Source organism: Coregonus clupeaformis, chromosome 25 (genome assembly GCF_020615455.1).
Source record: "Coregonus clupeaformis isolate EN_2021a chromosome 25, ASM2061545v1, whole genome shotgun sequence".
Lineage (NCBI taxonomy): Eukaryota > Metazoa > Chordata > Actinopteri > Salmoniformes > Salmonidae > Coregonus > Coregonus clupeaformis.
Genome location: NC_059216.1, coordinates 4,592,825 through 4,612,530, shown reverse-complemented (window position 1 = coordinate 4,612,530; position 19,706 = coordinate 4,592,825). Strand labels below are relative to the sequence as shown.

Here is a 19,706-nt window from a genome sequence, read left to right as displayed (position 1 = left end):
TTTATATATTTTTAATAATAATTGTAAAAATGTATTATGTCCCCCCACTTCTAAAACCAAAGTTGCGCCCCTGCTGAACATACAGTTTGAACCCCATCATAGAGTTCATTTAGCATCAGACCCATTTTTATTTGTGTCCATTTAATCAATGAGGTGTCTTAAAGCATCCATTTGATTACATGAATCATTATTCTACGTTTGATTTGTGCGAGGTGATTATACTTGTGATCCTACTGTACAGTATGTTATTTTTCTCAGACAGCTTGGTTAGGTTACCATCTCTGTGGTAGGCTCCTGTATCTAGGCCCGTTCCTTATCTGTCTGGGAGGAGGAGAGGCAGGAGAAAGGAATGTCAGCCAGACAGTCTGTATTGGTGACGGTGACCTGCATGTCACTGAAGAGAGCTCTTCTACTATCTCCAGTGTTCCCTGCGGTTCCCAGTTCCCTCTTCAGCTCAGTGAGACGCTGCAGGATCACCTGCCTCTCCCTGCCCCGCATCAAGCCCCTGAAGTACAGCACAGCCGACAGGTGCTTCTTACTGCAGACAGAGACAAAAAAATAAGTGAATCTTGATTTGGAGTAGTTTACTAAAGTTCAATCAACAAATCAAATGTCACAGAGAGGTTCACAAAAATCCAGACCAGGGCAATGTTCTGGGAAAATACAGCACTTTTACAAGTGTTCTGTCACCCCTGCTTTGCAGTCAATTCAATTCAAAGGGCTTTATTGGCATGGGAAACATTGAGAAAGCAAGTGAAATAGATAATAAACAAAAGTGAAATAAACAATAAAAAATGAACAGTAAACTTTACAATCGCAAAAGTTTCAAAACAATAGGGACATTTCAAATGTCATATTATGGCTGTGTACAGTGTTAAAAAAGGGAAAATAAATAAGCATAAATATGGGTTGTATTTACAACGGTGTTTGTTCTTCACTGGTTGCCCATTTCTTGTGGCAACTTGTCACAAATCTTGCTGCTGTGATGGCACACTGTGGTATTTCACCCAGTAGATATGAGAGTTGTTCAACATTTGATTTGTTTTCAAATTCTTTGTGGGTCTGTGTAATCTGAGGGAAAGTCTCTCTCAACAGGCTCAGGCTGGTCTTGCCCCTCCTACTTCCTGTATTTACTGCTGTTGGGAATCAACAATGCTCTCTGCGCTCTCTCAATCTGCTACTGTCAACATGCTTCCTCTGTCTGATGAACACTGCTAACTACTGACCTACTTTCTTCCACTACTGTTCTTCTCTCCTCACAGCAACAGGGCCATAACAGAGTCAGAGTAGAATTCATATGATGTTTTTTTTAAACTTTGATTATCTTTTGTAATTTATACTGTGCATATTACACCTGTATACTCTGTTGATTATCAAAATCAACAGATACAAGGTGTGACCACAGTAATATGCATGTTATTACCTGATGTCTGGGTAGTCAGCTACTAAAACTTCCAGGTGGTTCTTTATGTTCCTCTTGTTTGTTTCCCCAATGATGTTACTCAGGTGGTCTCCTACTGGGTGGAGCCAGTCATGGGTTGTCTTATAGAAGAGGAAAGTATTTTGAGTGTGTCTAGTAGTCTTGAATGGTTATAGCAAGTCAGTAATATTCTTCAAAGCACAAAGACATAACGATGAAACAAATGTATGTACTATAGTATTCTACATTTTGAACATGAAAAGTGGAATGTGTGTTGACAAAAAAATTTAAATTGACAAAAAAATCTTATAACAGATTGTGGTTCAGGGTTAAGAAGTGTTAGCTACCATTTCCTCAAACAGATCCTTGAGTTTATCCCACTGCATCCTCATCTTGGTGGCTGCTTTGTCATGCTTTCTGTTCTTACAGGAGTAGTTGTTTTTCATTAGCTGGGATACATACTCTTTCACCACGTAGTAGTGCAAGCGGCTCACAAAGGTCTGATGCAGAGGAACACATGGAACAGTGGGGCAAGAGAAAGGAATTTAAAAGAAAAATGAAAGTCTGCTGTTTTCACTGTTTACGTTCTTTCTTTCACATGACTGACACCATCCTAATCAACTAATTGACACCCATCCTCCTCCTCTTCCTTTTACTACTTTTCCACATCAACTCAAGAAGCTACTTTAATACATTTTCCATTCTATGCATGGTCACATTCCAGTAACACTCTTTAGGAAACAGAATAGCTGTCACGGATTCGGCCGAGGCTGCTCCTCCTCCTTGCTCGGGCAGGCATCGGCGTTCGTCGTCCCCGGAGTACTAGCTGCCACCGTTGAATGTTATCGATGTTTGTTTGGTTTTGTCTTCCTTGTACACCTGTTTCCATTTAGTGTTCATTATGTCCCCTATAAGTTTCTCGTTTTGTTTGTAGTTAGTTGTGTGTAATTGTACGCCTGTCTGTTGGGGTTTGTTGGATTTTGCATTCTCATATTCAAGAGTAGTTACGCACTGTTTGCGCATCTCTTGTATTTAGTGTTTTACGCACGGTCTGCGTATCACTCGCCTCCGTCATTTGAGGCTCTTTATTTTGTATTTGTCCTTTTCCTGATGAGTAAAGTCTGTTTGGATTAAGCTTCTGTGTCCTGCCCTGACTCCACCACCACATCGACATCAGTACCACTGACAATAGCAGGAAGGCTGCCGGCCCGGACACGGTCTCTCCAGCCATACTTAAGCACTGCGCTGACCAGCTCTACCGTTTTCACAAACATATTAAACCAGTCACTAGAGCAATGCACTGTTCCTGTATGTTTCATTGTTCCAGTCCCCCCCCCCCCAAAAAAAAGGTGTCCTGCCTGAACGATTACAGACCTGTAGCGCTCACCTTGGTCATCATGAAAACCTTTGAGCGTCTGGTACTGTCCCATCTCACAACCATCAATTATGCTTTCCTCGACCCACTGCAGTTTGCCTACAGAGCTAACAGGTCTGTGGACGACGTTGTCAACATGGGCCTACACCACATCCTCAAACACTTTGATAACCCAAAGACATATGCAAGGATAATGTTTGTGGGAAAACACCTTTTGGAACTCTTTATCCCTCAGCACCGGAGCGCCGCAAGGATGCATGCTCTCACCTCTTCTCACTCTACACCAATGACTGCACCTTCAATAACGCAACTGTCAAACTACTCAAGTTTGCAGATGACACCACTATGGTCCATGTACCGTGGAGAGGTTGACCGGCTAGTGGCCTGGTGCAGTCGCAATAAACTGGAACTCAACACAGGCAAAACCACTGAAATGGTGGTTGACTTCAGAAACCGCCCCCCACCATCTCTCCCCCTCGAGATTGATGGCAAACTACAATGCATTGTCCGGTTTGAAAAGAGGGTCATCGGCTGCCACCTGCCCTCCATCGAGGTCCTGCATGACTCCAGGGCAAGGAAGCGTGCAAGAAAGATTATCGCCGACCCCTCCCACGCCGGTGACCCCCTCCTCCAAAAATTAATCTCTGGCAGGCGGTTCAGGTCACTCATGACTAAAACCTCCTACCACCTGAAAAGTTTCTTCCCCCGGGCTGTGGCCCTCTCTGACCGGCCATCTGGCCCATAGAGACTAAATGACTATACACTCTATCGCATCAAGCTTCTCTGAACTATACACAAAATAACTGCACTATACTGCATTGCACTCTGTCCATCTCTCTGCATGTAGATATATTCATTTGATATATTTCATTATTTATATATTCATACTGACACTGTAAATGAGTACATCCACTGTATATCAACCGTATACCCACTGTACATTTGTATATCTGCTCATTCTCTTATAGATCTATGCTCACTCTACCTAGTTGTATTATTTCACGTATGTACACTTTGTTTAAACTCCGTTGTCTGTATTCTGTCTCTAAATGTTGTCCATCACTAGCAGCACCATACCACCAAGTAAAATTCTGAGTATTTGCTTTATTGAGTGTTATATCCTTTATTTAAAACAATATGAACAGCACTTCCCGATTCCTTACCTGTACATATGGAGGTCTCATTTGTGAACAGCGCTGGGACAGCTTCTCTGTCCTGCTATACAGCTGTTGGAAGTCCTCATCTTTGGAGAGCCACTTCCTCGTCATCATTCTCCTGAGGTAGGGCTGGAAAATACAACAGACACATATTAACCCACCCATTCCCTCACAAATTTTTTCATGAATTAATTAATTAGTTTGTTCACCCATCCATTACATTGACAACAGGAGCAATTGAGAGTTTAAAAGCCTTTACAAAAACATGTGCAAGGAGGAAATCAGTAGGCTACCAAACTAAGTAACTTCCAGGTCACCCGAGACAAGTAGCAAAGACAGATCTCAATCACCTCAACACACTCTGATCAACTCAGGCTATCATGGCATTTGTAGAACGAGGACAAAGTCAAAGGTCAATCAAACTTCCCTCCCTAACCTACCCTGACATCATTTTTAAACTGGTCCTCCAGGCCCTGGACCAGTCTATGGACCAGGCCATCCACCTCTCTGCTGAGATGGTCCACCTGTGTCGGGCAGCTCTCCCTGTAGCCCTCCATATGCTCCCTGGAGGAAGAGAAAGAGGGAAATGAAACAGGTCAGAGGTTAGGTCAGCTTGTCATGCATACACACCTAGGTTAAATTCATCAGAACTCTATGTTGGGGAAGGGGGGTGAAGGGGGATAGCGTGAGGGTTTCAACAGAGGTTGTCAGAATGTTTACGATTTCTGATATTTTGTTTGTGTAACTATGTGATGTTTCTTGTGAAATTGTGAGGGGTTTTCTGAGTCTGTTTGGAAACTGTTGTGACAGATGGATTTGGCCATTTAGGGAAGAAGGGCTATGTTGTCTTGATGGAGCTGGGTGATGAGATTATCCAAACAAACATTATGCCAATAGTAGGAAATAAGGATAAACAGTATAAAGTTATATCTGGCCATCTCAGACAAGCCCCATCATTATTCTGAATGTCCTGTCTCCTTGAACATGAATAACTAAATCTGCAAGAGAGAATTCTGACTGTTTCTGCCCATCTGTAATATTATGTTCCTCTTTTTTGACTGACGGAGACATGCTGTGGATTGTTTCTGTGGCATTACCAGCTCTTTGAGCATGGAGAGAGGTATTTCTCTCTCTACAGCTTAAACCCCCAGGCAGTTATTTTACTCAGCTCCGTTTCCCTGAAACCACGTGGTGTTTCTCTCTTTAGACTGGCAGTGATATACTCCAGAGATGCCCATTGGCTGGAAACAGCTTTGCTCTTCAATACACTTTCACTTATACAATAATATGATATAGTGTGCCACTGTGCCTGCATGTTAGTGTGTTTGAGTATGTTTGAGTTTGTTTGTAAGACACTGTACATATTTATCCATAATTCAACATTACTTGTTGTGTATTTCCTTTACGTTTATCTTGAACAGCATCTTGCAGGAAGGCTAAATTACCCTCTTTGGGTTCCACAGAAAATGCACATTAAATAAATACTCTCTTATAGTCGTTTCATCGTCCAAGTTTTCCATCACACTTCTGTTGTATAAGTGGCAACTTCAAATCAGACAGAGTGAAGTTAAACTTGGACCTAAATGCATGGTCTGTGGACGACGCTGTCAACATGGACCTACACTACATCCTCAAACTTCGATAACCCAAAGACATATGCAAGGATATTGTTTGTGGACTTTAGCTCTGCGTTCAATACCATCATCTCAAAACTGCTACAAGACAAACTCCCAGCTGAATGTGTCCAGCTCCATCTGTCATTGAATCACTGACTTCCTGCCCAACAGGAAAACACCTTTTGGAACTCTTTATCCCTCAGCACCGGAGTGCCGCAAGGACGCATGCTCTCACCTCTTCTCACCTCTTCTCACTCTACACCAATGACTGCACCTTCAACAACGCATCTGTCAAACTACTCAAGTTTGCAGATGACACCGCTATGGTCGATCTTATCACCAACGCCGATGAGTCCATGTACCATGGAGAGGTTGACCAGCTAGTGGCCTGGTGCAGTCGCAATAACCTGGAACTCAACACAGGCAAAACCGCGTAAATGGTGGTTGACTTCAGAAACCGCCCCCCCACCATCTCTCCCCCTCGAGATTGATGGCAAACTACAACGCATTGTCCGGTCTGAAAAGAGGGTTATCGGCTGCCACCTGCCCTCCATCGAGGTCCAGAGCAATGCACTGTTCCTGTATGTTTCATTGTTCCAGTCCCCCCCCCCCCAAAAAAAAGGTGTCCTGTCTGAACGATTACAGACCTGTAGCGCTCACCTTGGTCATCATGAAAACCTTTGAGCGTCTGGTACTGTCCCATCTCACAACCATCAATTATGCTTTCCTCGACCCACTGCAGTTTGCCTACAGAGCTAACAAGTCTGTGGACGACGCTGTCAACATGGGCCTACACCACATCCTCAAACACTTTGATAACCCAAAGACATATGCAAGGATAATGTTTGTGGGAAAACACCTTTTGGAACTCTTTATCCTTCAGCACCGGAGTGCCGCAAGGACGCATGCTCTCACCTCTTCTCACTCTACACCAATGACTGCACCTTCAATAACGCAACTGTCAAACTACTCAAGTTTGCAGATGACACCACTATGGTCCATGTACCGTGGAGAGGTCGACCGGCTAGTGGCCTGGTGCAGTCGCAATAAACTGGAACTCAACACAGGCAAAACCACTGAAATGGTGGTTGACTTCAGTAACCGCCCCCCACCATCTCTCCCCCTCGAGATTGATGGCAAACTACAACGCATTGTCCGGTCTGAAAAGAGGGTCATCGGCTGCCACCTGCCCTCCATCGAGGTCCTGCACGACTCCAGGGCAAGGAAGCGTGCAAGAAAGATTATCGCCGACCCCTCCCACGCCGGTGACCCCCTCCTCCAAAAATTCATCTCTGGCAGGCGGTTCAGGTCACTCATGACTAAAACCTCCTACCACCTGAAAAGTTTCTTCCCCCGGGCTGTGGCCCTCTCTGACCGGCCATCTGGCCCATAGAGACTAAAGGAATATACACTCTATCGCATCAAGCTTCTCTGAACTATACACAAAATAACTGCACTATACTGCATTGCACTCTGTCCATCTCTCTGCATGTAGATATATTCATTTGATATATTTCATTATTTATATATTCATACTGACACTGTAAATGAGTACATCCACTGTATATCAACCGTATACCCACTGTACATTTGTATATCTGCTCATTCTCTTATAGATCTATGCTCACTCTTGTTGTGTATTTTCTTTATGTTTATCTTGAACAGCATCTTGCAGGCAGGCTAAATTACCCTCTTTGGGTTCCACAGAAAATGCACATGAAATAAATACTCTCTTATAGTCGTTTCATCGTCCCAGTTTTTCATCACACTTCTGTTGTATAAGTGGCAACTTCAAATCAGACAGAGTGAAGTTAAACTTTTACCTAAATGCATGACATTATGCCACTAAAATATGGTTGCTCTAGTCCAAACAAAAAATGTGCATCAAATCACTGAGATAGTATTAAACTAATTGTTACTTAGACTGTACTTCTAATCCAAGACTTCTGTTCTCAGTTCAATCTTTTAGGCAGCATTTCTTTTTAAATTCACACCTTCCTTTGGTGAATGTACCCCAAAGTGTCTGGCAAGCTGAACTGACTGCCTGGCAACTGTTGTTCAGGACATTCTAGTCTACATTGAGGGTGGAGGAAATAAGGAGGGTTGTTGACCGGATGTAATGAAGAGAGGAGTCAGACTTACTTAAGAGCTGTAAAGCTGTTGATGTAAGTTATCTGATAGTCAGCCCAAAGTGAAGAGTTTTCCACACTGTTACAGCAGCACCTTAATTTGGTCTCAAATCTATGGAGATGGAGAGAGAGTGAAGGAGAGATAATAAAACATATATAAGCCATGGGGTTATTAACAAGCAAAGGAGAAGGTCCGGTTTTGTTTTGTTTTTCCAGTGAATAATGGTTAGGATAGAGATAGAAAGAGCAGACTTTGGACTGTTGCAGAGCATACTGTTTGGGAAACTTCTGTAACTCTTCCAGACAGGAACAGACTACTCTCATCTCCAGGTTCGCATCAATCCTCTTGGAGTTAACAGCATTGCTCTCAACTTTCTACAAAGAAAACAACATCAGTTTCAACTCTTACAAAGTAATAGTAGCCTTAGTAGCCTGTAATAATAATAATATGCCATTTAGCAGACGCTTTTATCCAAAACGACTTACAGTCATGCGTGCATACATTTTTTGTGTGAATGGGTGGTCCCGGGGATCGAACCCACTACCTTGGCGTTACAAGCGCCGTGCTCTACCAGCTGAGCTACAGAGGACCATGCAGGAAAAGGTGCCTGTCACTACAATGAAAATGTAACTAAGTAGGCAATGTTGCCCTCTAATGGAGATATGATGCTATTGCATTATATGAAATAATGACAAAACAATACCGTCCAAATATCCATGTGTATGTCAGAGTTGAAGAAGTGTTCATCATCAGTCTCAGGTGCCTGTTTCTTTATCCAAATGTCCTCGTTTTCAAGCTCTAATATTTTATCCAGCGAAGCTCTCATGTCCTCCTGGAAAAGATATGTAAAGCAAAATAATAATAAAGGCTAAAGGCCTGATGAGCAAAATATAACATCATTTTTTGTAAACTCTTCTAGTGTGGTACCCAATCTAAATTCTTCCTAAACATCTTTCCATCTGTCTCTTAGTGGAGTGCTCAATCCCTTACCTTAGCCCGCATGCAGTATTTCGCTTTGAGCTGGTCCAGGAAGCCCTCCTCCAGGGAGAGGCCTGTGTTCTCAGCCTCCATCTCTGGTCTCAATGAAGGACTGGTCATTATCTTCTCACTGTTCAACAGGGATGGTGTCTCTCAGATACAATAATACTCATCATTTTGAGTCATAGAAAACATTTTGTTTATATACTGTGATGTCACGAGAGGCTGTGTCCTGGAGGGACGTTACATCCCCCTGAGATGGCTGCAAACCCAGACAGCTATGGCTCCATCTGCTGGTAGGGTCGGGAACTCCACCCCTCTATGGCCAATCTTCCCACGCAGCTGAAACAAATGAGGAGCTGATGAGCTGAAGTTTTGGGAAGGGAAGAGACACACTGAGGGAGTGTGTGGGGGGTGAAGAGACACAGTCTCCAACCTGGGCTCTCTGGAGGACAAGAGTGCTGCACGTCCACTTCCATGAGGAATATAAGGATTTGGAGATACTTACCTTTGGATATATGCACCTGTGGAAATACGTGAGAGATTTTGGAAGGACTTTTGGCTGGGTTGGCCACTAGCTGCAACGTGGACTACAGTAAGGCTGGGGAAAAGTTATCTGAGCGAGTGAGAATTATGATTTTGGATGTGGAAGAGACATCCCTGAACTGTTAACCCTTAAAGAGCCACAAGAGAACAGAATTTTGTTATATTTTCGTTAATTTCCCAAGACCTATAATAAAATCCTTGTTTTGTTTGAACCTTGTCTCCTTGCACTACTTGAGCAATCCCGCTGAAAGCTGTGTAGCCTCTCGTGACGTCACAGATGGTGGAGAATACAGGCACGCTCAGCGTTAATAGTGCATGTCAGAGGAGGATACCGAAGGTTTGATCACCCAGTTTTCCAAGTTGGCCGTAGGCTCCCCGCCGACTGAAATGGAGGACATATTGAAAGCCCTTGTTGCTGGCCAGCAAGCCCAGATGCAAGCAAACGTGGCTCTCTTGGAGGAGCAAAAGAAAGCCAACCTTCTGAAGGCAGAGGAATTGCAGTTGCAGAGACAGAGGGTGGTCCAAAATACCCGCCCAATAAAGGCAAGTGACTTTATATCTAAGATGGGAGCTACCGATGACATTGAGGCATACCTGCATGCATTTGAGGCCACGGCCACTAGGGAAGCCTGGCCCAAGCAACAGTGGGTTGGTCTGTTAGCCCCCTTTCTAACCGGGGAATCGCTGAATGCTGTCCGGGACCTGGGCCCTGACCAGGTTACTGACTATGATGCCCTGAAGTCTGAGATCCTCAGCAGATATGGACTCACAAAGTTTGGTATGGCCCAGCGCTTTCACAGCTGGACCTTCCAACCAGACCAACCTCCTCGGGCGCAGATGCATGAACTTGTCCGAATCGCAAGGAAATGGCTGGATCCGCAGAGGAATACAGCAGCGGCGGTGGTGGAGGCCGTTGTGGTGGATCGTTACCTACGCGCCCCTGCCTTATGAGGCAAAAACGGTTCATCAGTCAACAGGCCTTGACCACGGCTGATCTGACCGTGGAAGCTGTGGAAAAGTACCAGGCCACAGCGGAGATGCTGAATGCTTCCCGAAAAGACCCCAGGAGTGCGGCCCCACCACAAATGGGAAGAACCCGTCCAAAGGACCCCAAGGTCTCGAACCCAGCCACGTCAGGACTTATCCCGGCTCCAGGGGGAGCCAGAAACCAGGCGGGTCCAAGAAGAGTACACCAGGAGGGGGGAAACTCGACAGTGTTACCGGTGTGGGGGAGATGGGACATATCTCCTGGCAGTGTGGGAAACCAGCCGATGAACCTATGCCCACTGCGGAGTCCTCCAGCTCAGCACCCACACACCGTTTTGCCTCGCTCTTGGGAGTCGTAGATGGCGGCCCAGATCGACCCCCCACCTGCCCGGTAACTGTGAATCACCATGATGTGGAGGCCTTACTGGATTCTGGTAGCCGGGCCACCCTGGTGCGTAAGGATTTGGTGGGCCCAACGTGTCTGACCCCGGGGAAAGTCCTCCCAGTTTCCTGTGTCCATGGGGACACCAGAGAATACCCCATTACTGAACTTACAATGACCAGCACACGGGGAACCATACACACGACGGCGGGGGTGGTTGATTCCCTCCCCGTCCCTGTCCTAATTGGACGAGACTGCCCAGCCTTTTACCCACTCTGGAGAGAGTCTCAGGAGAGGATAACCCGAGTACCTCGGAAACGGAGAGGCAAGACTCATCCTGGGAAGGCTCCGGTGCAATCCTCCGAATTACTCACTCCCGCCCGGGCTCTGATAGGGATGGCAGGTGCCCAGACCGACACAGAGACGGAGCTACAGAATCTGGACAAAGAACTGTCTGGTCTGAAGGGGACCGCTGAGAGGTATCGTTTGTTAAAGCAACAGTTAGACATGAAGACAGAAGAGTTAGATATCCTCCAGGCTAAACTCCAACAGAGCTCCTTCCATAAGCAACAGGAGGAGCTGGAGAGGCTGCGCAGGACCATCGAGAGTGTGAGGAGACCCTGCGCAGTAGTAAGGAGGTCCAGAAGAAGGCAGAGGAGAAGTACAAGGTGTTGGAGAACAAGATGAAGAATGCGGAGGCAGAGAGAGAGAAGGAACTGAAAGCTGCTCAACAGAAGCTAAACTCTGCTAAAACCAAGGCTGATGCGTTCAGTAAGAAACTCAAGGAGAGACAACAGGAGGCTGAGTCCCTGGTCCTAGAGGTGGAGGAGTTGAAGAGAGAGCAGGCTGGCAAGCACCACGGCAATGCGGACGCCCTCTCCCGGCGTGATGCCTTCTTCGCTGCCTTTACCCCGACGAGGACGTCGGTCCCGAGGAGGGGGATGTGTGATGTCACGAGAGGCTGTGTCCTGGAGGGACGTTACATCCCCCTGAGATGGCTGCAAACCCAGACAGCTATGGCTCCATCTGCTGGTAGGGTCGGGAACTCCACCCCTCTATGGCCAATCTTCCCACGCAGCTGAAACAAATGAGGAGCTGATGAGCTGAAGTTTTGGGAAGGGAAGAGACACACTGAGGGAGTGTGTGGGGGGGTGAAGAGACACAGTCTCCAACCTGGGCTCTCTGGAGGACAAGAGTGCTGCACGTCCACTTCCATGAGGAATATAAGGATTTGGAGATACTTACCTTTGGATATATGCACCTGTGGAAATACGTGAGAGATTTTGGAAGGACTTTTGGCTGGGTTGGCCACTAGCTGCAACGTGGACTACAGTAAGGCTGGGGAAAAGTTATCTGAGCGAGTGAGAATTATGATTTTGGATGTGGAAGAGACATCCCTGAACTGTTAACCCTTAAAGAGCCACAAGAGAACAGAATTTTGTTATATTTTCGTTAATTTCCCAAGACCTATAATAAAATCCTTGTTTTGTTTGAACCTTGTCTCCTTGCACTACTTGAGCAATCCCGCTGAAAGCTGTGTAGCCTCTCGTGACGTCACAATACTGTATGTATTTGTCAAGACAATTACTTTTAGCCTTCCTCACCTCTCATAGCGATTGATGATCCAGTCCAGCAGGGTGTAGTAGTCCTTCAGATCTGTCACCTGCTGCTGAAGCGTGTTCAGGTGCTGGCTGACAGCACCATGGTAACAGCTCATGTAGGTGCTGAACACGTTGAAGCTGGGTGGGTAAGAGCCCTGCAGCTCTCCCTTCACCTTCTCCAAGTCCTCTACGATGGCCTTGCCCAGCAGACCCAGGTGGATAGCCAGCCAGGAGGCATTCTGCTCGGGCCTGTCCAGATTAACTCTCATCAACGTTGCCTTGACCCCCAAACTCACCGCCTCCCTCCAGGTACCCCGCCAGTCCCCAGGCCCAACCACGCCCCCGGGCTCTGCCTCCCTCTTCTCCTCCTCCTGGATGATGCGGGCCACATGCATCAGGAGCTCCTTGTTGCGGGAGGAAAGGCTGTTGGAGTCGCGCACTATCTCCTTCACCTTTTCCTGCATGGCTCTGTAAAGGATGCTCAGATCCTTCTCCTTCTTGGCCAGCTCCATGGGGGAGGCCTCCTCCGTGCACTCCTCCCTCTCCCGCTGGAACTCCTGGCGTAGGGAGAGGAGGTTCAGGTGGGCCTCCTCCAGCACCTCAGTCTTAATCAGCTCGTTGATCTGCATCACTGGAGAGGAAGAGCAGACAACTTTGTTATCTAGGCTGTTATACCTAATACACACATACTGCACAAACACAAGCGTAGTGATTTAGGCGGCAGGTAGCTTAGTGGTTAAGAGCGTTGTGCCAGTAACCGAAAGGTCGCTGGTTCTAATCCCCGAGCCGACTAGGTGAAAAATCTGTCGATGTGCCCTTGAGCAAGGCACTTAACCCCAATTGCTCATGTAATGACTAAAATGTAAATGTAAATTTACATCACAGATAAGATCTCTTGTGATCTCTGTTGCTAAAACAAAGAAAGATGGATGAGACAAATCAAAGTGAGTGAGTGAGTGAGTGAGTGGGAGGGAGTGAGTGAGAGAGTGAGAGAGGGAGCCTCACCTGAGAGGGGTGTGAGGGGTATCTCTGGGAGTATGTATGACTCTTTGATCTCTATGCTCTCCTTCTCCCTCTCTCGCTTCTCCTCCACTGTGATCTCAGTGACAGACGGGAGCCGCACCTGTTTGAGGATCTTGTCCTTCTTATTCCCCACAAGTCGCAAACTCCGTCGGATGGAAGCCCCCTTCTTCAGAAGAGAGTCCCCAATGGCTGATGAGTCTATAGATGGCCAATACGGAGATCAGATTATGAAGACCTTACAAAGCTCTCTAGAATTCTGTCAGTGAAAAAAATACTGCAAACAGCCTCTAAAAACAACCATTGACTGGTTGGTTGGGTAAACAGCGGTGTACCTGAGTGTGATCTGGAGTGTTTCTTCTGGGATGGTGGTGAATCTTTTGCACTCTCTCCTCCCTCCTTCCTTTGGAAGAACCCACCCGGACTCTTCAGGGGAGAGGCCACAGGAGACCCAGCACTCAAACCTGAGAGAGAGAGAGTTGCTGATCTCTTTGACATTGAATACCGGTAGTAATTTAACTAATTTGCAGTGTAATAGTGGGTGTGCTGACCGTACACACACACAAACAAACAAACAAACAAACAAACGGACAGTCGCACAGTCACACACACAAACACACACACAAACACAGAAAAAGTCAACCTACATTGGCAACTGGTTAAGCAGGTTCTGTCAGATTTGTTATTGTACAAAGGTTAGTTATGTTAATGTATATCCTGCTTGGTTGGGAGCTGTTTTCTGAGTTGAGCATTAACTTAATTAAGATAGGAATGTCAGTTATTGAGTAATGAGGAAAACTCCCTGCTCAGTCTGGCTATGTCAGGCTGAAAATAAATACAAGTCCTCAATACAGTGCATAAGAGAGTCCTTCCTGTCATTTATACTGTCATTCTGTGTGTCCTGAGACTTCCTCTTCCCATGACCTTGGGAAGCCATTTCTTGACTCAAGAGCATATTTCATAACTCACTTAATTTGACAGAGGGACAAACCTAAGGAAAACTTACTTGGTGAGGGAGGGGGTGGCAGCTGATGGGTCAGAGATGTCACTTCAGGTTCAATACTGATTCTCCCCTGGTCTGAATTGGGTCTGTCCTTTGACCCTTTGCTGTTTGAAAACAGAGGACTCCTCTCTCCAACCTGCTTCATGCTCTCCCTAAATTGCTTAATCATCCCCAGTTTCTTGTCCTTCACCGGGCCGTTGGGTTGGGTCTTCCCGTTCCTCTCCATGGTGGATTTGAGGGAGGATCTGTCCTCCTCTAGACCCGGAGCTTCATTCACCTCCTCCATGTCCCCAGGTTCCCCAATCTCTGCCATCTGATAACCGCTTGGCATCGAATGTCCCTGGTTACTAAAATAAAATGGTAGGGGAAAGATGAAGATTGTCTCTAGAAAATCAATTGCTTGTGTCAGGCAAGGAGGTGTTTGTGGAACGTGTTTTTAAAAGTGCCTGTAGCTTTTGGTGCCTGTCTTCGCAGTCAGCAGGAACAGCTTCTGTTCACAGACAACATGCCATTTTCTCTTGAAGGTAAGAGGGACAGGGTGTGTCGTCACGGTAACCAACCCAACCTGGCGAAGTACCTCAAGTTAAAAATAAGGGTAGCATTCCTACATTGCGTAAGAATCATATGTAGATACATTAATTTGTGTACAACCTGTAATTACTATGTAGGGAGTATTATATTCTAATATGCCGCTAGGCCAGGGACAAACAAGTCACAGGTCACTGCTAAGAATGGATTTTTATAAAAGTGTGCCTTCAGTAGGGATTTAAAAGGGGCACTGAATCCGCAAGCCTGATCTCCTCTGGCAGACCATTCAAAATCTAGGGGCCCTAATGGCAAATGCCCGGTCTCCTTTAGTTTTCAACTTTGGAATGGCCAACAGTGCATTGCAAGAGGATATCATGCTGCGTCCTGGCTCATAAACCGAGCCTTAAACGTGATTAATACAATTTTAAAATCAATTCTAAAAGTGATTGGTAGCCAGTGTACAGTAGAGAAGCTAAAATAGGTGTGACATGGGTACATTTTCTGGTACCTGTTAAAAGCCAAGCTGCAGCATTTTGAACTATATGTAGACAGAATGATTTCTGACTAAGACATGTATACAAAGAGTTACAGTAATCTAGGCGTGAGGAAATCAATTCATGCATAACTTTCTCCAGATCAGTGACTGAAATAAAATACTTGACTTTGGCTATATTTCTAAGATGATAAAAGCAGGACTGGGGCCTTCCAAGTGGCTCAGTGGTCTAAGGCACTGCGATGTGCCACTAGAGATCCTGGTTCGAGTCCAGGTTCTGTCGCAGCCGGCCGCGACCGGGAGACACATAGGGCGGTGCACAATTGGCCCGGCGTCGTCCAGGTTAGGGGAGGGTTTGGCCGGCAGGGATGTTCTTGTCCCATTGCGCACTAGCGACTCCTGTGGCGGGCTGGGCGCAGTGCATGCTGACACGGTCGCCAGGTGTACAGCGTTTCCTCCAACACATTGGTGCGGCTGGCTTCTGGGTTGCGGACATTGTGTCAAGAAGCAGTGCGGCTCGGTTGGGTTGTGTTTCGGAGGACGCACGGCTCTCGACCTTCGCCTCTCCCGTGTCCATACGGGAGTTGCAGCGATGGGACAAGACTGTAACTACCAATTGGATACCACGAAATTGGGGTGAAAAGGAGTAACAAAAAAATATGTATACACAAAAAAAACTGGACTGGACAATCATCTTTACATACAACAAGATTAAGATTAGGGTTGAAGAAGGTTTCTGGCCATAGGCTTTACATTGGTGGACAAAGGACCAAGGTTATTCTCAGTCTGGGTTCTAGTCATTGAGCTGGAGGAAATTGTCAGACATCCAACATACAATATCAGCAAGACACTTGTGAAGGGTAGCTACGTTAGCTTGATCACTGGGTCTGATTGGTAAATAAAGCTGTGTGTCATCCGCATAGCAGTGAAACTGAATTTTGTGATTGCAAATGATGTCACCAAGGGGATATATGTACAGGGAAAAAAGGATGGGGCCCAGAATTGACACCCTGAGGGACACCATAGTGAATAGGTGCTGGGGATGATACTGAACCACCCATGCTCACTGAGAAACATCTGTCACATAAATATGATCTGAACCAATCGAGGGCAATGCTATAGATTCCCACCCACCTCTCCAGCCGGTAGACAAGAATGTTATGATCGATAGTATCAAACGCGTCACTGAGATCCAAAAGAACTAGGATAGAGCATTCACCAAATAAGTTGTTCATACTCAAATAAGCCACCAATTGCTTGAAAACAACTTTCACTCTTGCATCTTTAACCGCAACATTGTAGTTCCTCATCAGATCCTTCATTATCTCATAGAATACTTGAAGTTTGCAGGCCTTCCATTTATGTTCAGCCTAAGTTCTAAGTTCACTTTTTAAGGTACGAGTGTGGTCATTTAACCAAGGTACCCCCTAATTGATTTGCAGTGTTGGGGAAGCTACTCTGAAAATACAGTGGGGGAAAAAAGTATTTAGTCAGCCACCAATTGTGCAAGTTCTCCCACTTAAAAAGATGAGAGAGGCCTGTAATTTTCATCATAGGTACACGTCAATTATGACTGACAAAATGAGATTTTTTTTCTCCAGAAAATCACATTGTAGGATTTTTAATGAATTTATTTGCAAATTATATGGTGGAAAATAAGTATTTGGTCACCTACAAACAAGCAAGATTTCTGGCTCTCACAGACCTGTAACTTTTTCTTTAAGAGGCTCCTCTGTCCTCCACTCGTTACCTGTATTAATGGCACCTGTTTGAACTTGTTATCAGTATAAAAGACACCTGTCCACAACCTCAAACAGTCACACTCCAAACTCCACTATGGCCAAGACCAAAGAGCTGTCAAAGGACACCAGAAACAAAATTGTAGACCTGCACCAGGCTGGGAAGACTGAATCTGCAATAGGTAAGCAGCTTGGTTTGAAGACATCAACTGTGGGAGCAATTATTAGGAAATGGAAGACATACAAGACCACTGATAATCTCCCTCGATCTGGGGCTCCACGCCAGATCTCACCCCGTGGGGTCAAAATGATCACAAGAACGGTGAGCAAAAATCCCAGAACCACACGGGGGGACCTAGTGAATGACCTGCAGAGAGCTGGGACCAAAGTAACAAAGCCTACCATCAGTAACACACTACGCCGCCAGAGACTCAAATCCTGCAGTGCCAGACGTGTCCCCCTGCTTAAGCCAGTACATGTCCAGGCCCGTCTGAAGTTTGCTAGAATGCATTTGGATGATCCAGACGAGGATTGGGAGAATGTCATATGGTCAGATGAAACCAAAATATAACTTTTTGGTAAAAACTCAACTCGTCGTGTTTGGAGGACAAAGAATGCTGAGTTGCATCCAAAGAACACCATACCTACTGTGAAGCATGGGGGTGGAAACATCATGCTTTGGGGCTGTTTTTCTGCAAAGGGACCAGGACGACTGATCCGTGTAAAGGAAAGAATGAATGGGGCCATGTATCGTGAGATTTTGAGTGAAAACCTCCTTCCATCAGCAAGGGCATTGAAGATGAAACGTGGCTGGGTCTTTCAGCATGTCAATGATCCCAAACACACCGCCCGGGCAACGAAGGAGTGGCTTCGTAAGAAGCATTTCAAGGTCCTGGAGTGGCCTAGCCAGTCTCCAGATCTCAACCCCATAGAAAATCTTTGGAGGGGAGTTGAAAGTCTGTGTTGCCCAGCGACAGCCCCAAAACATCACTGCTCTAGAGGAGATCTGCATGGAGGAATGGGCCAAAATACCAGCAACAGTGTGTGAAAACCTTGTGAAGACTTACAGAAAACGTTTGACCTGTGTCATTGCCAACAAAGGGTATATAACAAAGTATTGAGAAACTTTTGTTATTGACCAAATACTTATTTTACACCATAATTTGCAAATAAATTCATAAAAAATCCTACAATGTGATTTTCTGGATTTCTTTTCTCATTTTGTCTTTCATAGTTGACGTGTACCTATGATATAAATTACAGGCCTCTCTCATCTTTTTAAGTGGGAGAACTTGCACAATTGGTGGCTGACTAAATACTTTTTTTCCCCACTGTATAGTTTACCAAGCTACCAATTACTTCACACTGGAAGAAGTTAAGCTACACTAAAGCTACCCTTAAGAAAAATATAGCTTACTTAACTGAAGTTACTTAGAAAAAGTAGTTAACTACATCCAAACTACTTTGTGAAAAATTACCATATCTAAATCTGAAATGTCATTGACTACAAAATGCAAGAACAGATCACTCTGGAGTCAGATGTCAACAGAATGTGTAATTAAACCTATTAAAAACAAAAATTGAGAATTAGGCACACACACAAGTGTTTCAAGTGAGAATTAGGCAGGTTTGATTACAAAAAAGAAAGGACATTCTTGCCTACTTCACACATATTTTATTATTATTTTTGCAAATAAAAGTAGTGTGTAGTTCCAGTAGTTAGCTATACCACTACATGGCAAAAATGTAAAAACATTAGCAGAATACTACTGAAAACACTACCAAGATTTGAATTTAGTTCAACTACCACCAAGCCACTGCTAAATGTAATTAAATGACTAGTTAAACTAAATGTACAATAGTTCACTACTCCCCAACACTGTTGATGAATAAACATCCTCTCCACTTAAGTTTCCATGAGAGAGACAGCTTATTTGTTGATAGCTGCAGTAACATGTTAAAACTTGCCTGTAAAAATTTAAAGAGCAGTTTCTTATCTATTGAAGTATGTCTCTGCACAGCCCTACAGTACATTCATCACCATTTTCAGAGCAATACTTAGCATGCAGAGGCTAAAGAGTTCAATTGTATGACAAATGCCCCAATTATGCATGAAACCTAGTCTGTAAAAACAATCTGCCTCAGCATAATCCCCTGCTCCTATTTGCTGTAGGGGAAAACATTACAGACATACAGACAAATGTTTCTCATAAGCATATACCCTTTCAAATTTCAAAAGAATATAGCCTCACTCACCTGAGCAACACTTTTTACCGTCTGGAGCGGTGACAAGGCATACCAGTCTGGGGATTTCACTGCTTTCACTTTCATGTTGACCTCGACCAGTAGTGACAGGTAGCTACAGAATTCTTGGGTAACCAACCATATCGCAGCAATAATGTGGGCTTGAGACAACCTGCGCATGAGAGAAGCAAAGATCACATATTGTTAGAAAGTTAATCATTACATTACACTGTGTATTTGTTGGTGTACCGTCAATATTTGCTGTAGCTAGGCCTAAATCCGTGGCAAAGAAAATTACACACGATATCGAACGACGATGCTTTTAAACCAGACTGCACTTACATACAGGCATAGTTTTGAGATATCCCAACATGGAGTTCTACAGTTGGCTAGATAGGCTACAGGTCTATCTGTAAAGAGCAAACAACTGCTCAGAAAAGATAACTTTTGGATTATCTTTGAATTGTTGGTTATTGTGTGCTTGTTT

The 19,706-nt window shown here is 45.0% G+C and overlaps 1 protein-coding gene across 3 annotated transcripts; it reads right to left on the bottom strand.

Annotated features, from left to right (window-relative positions):
* On the bottom strand, positions 1-19,324 carry LOC121539378 (exocyst complex component 3-like protein 4). Of its 3 annotated transcripts, XM_041847842.1 has the most exons (14): positions 19,232-19,324; positions 14,219-14,562; positions 13,548-13,676; positions 13,198-13,413; positions 12,196-12,823; positions 8,689-8,806; positions 8,402-8,530; positions 7,972-8,072; positions 7,711-7,809; positions 4,393-4,516; positions 3,959-4,081; positions 1,768-1,920; positions 1,424-1,542; positions 1-538 (listed from the first exon to the last, which is right to left on the bottom strand). In XM_041847842.1, exons 2-14 carry the CDS (start codon positions 14,544-14,546, stop codon positions 301-303), a joined length of 2,505 nt encoding a protein of 834 aa, XP_041703776.1. In that variant the 5' UTR covers positions 14,547-14,562; positions 19,232-19,324; the 3' UTR covers positions 1-300. The 3 variants fall into 3 exon arrangements, with proteins under 3 accessions (XP_041703776.1, XP_041703774.1, XP_041703775.1); XM_041847840.1 differs by having other exon boundaries at positions 7,711-8,072; XM_041847841.1 differs by having other exon boundaries at positions 7,711-8,072; positions 14,219-14,780; positions 19,232-19,302.
* Between the last annotated feature and the right edge of the window lie 382 nt (positions 19,325-19,706).

Excerpts from the sequence above, each read along its gene's own strand:
- LOC121539378 (XM_041847840.1), bottom strand. The coding sequence starts at position 14,546 with ATGCCAAGCGGTTATCAGATGGCAGAGATTGGGGAACCTGGGGACATG. Across the intron at positions 12,824-13,197 it reads ACCCCTCACACCCCTCTCAG|TGATGCAGATCAACGAGCTG; the intron begins GTGAGGCTCCCT and ends CTTCCTCTCCAG. Across the intron at positions 1,543-1,767 it reads AGGATCTGTTTGAGGAAATG|ACAACCCATGACTGGCTCCA; the intron begins GTAGCTAACACT and ends CTCTTCTATAAG.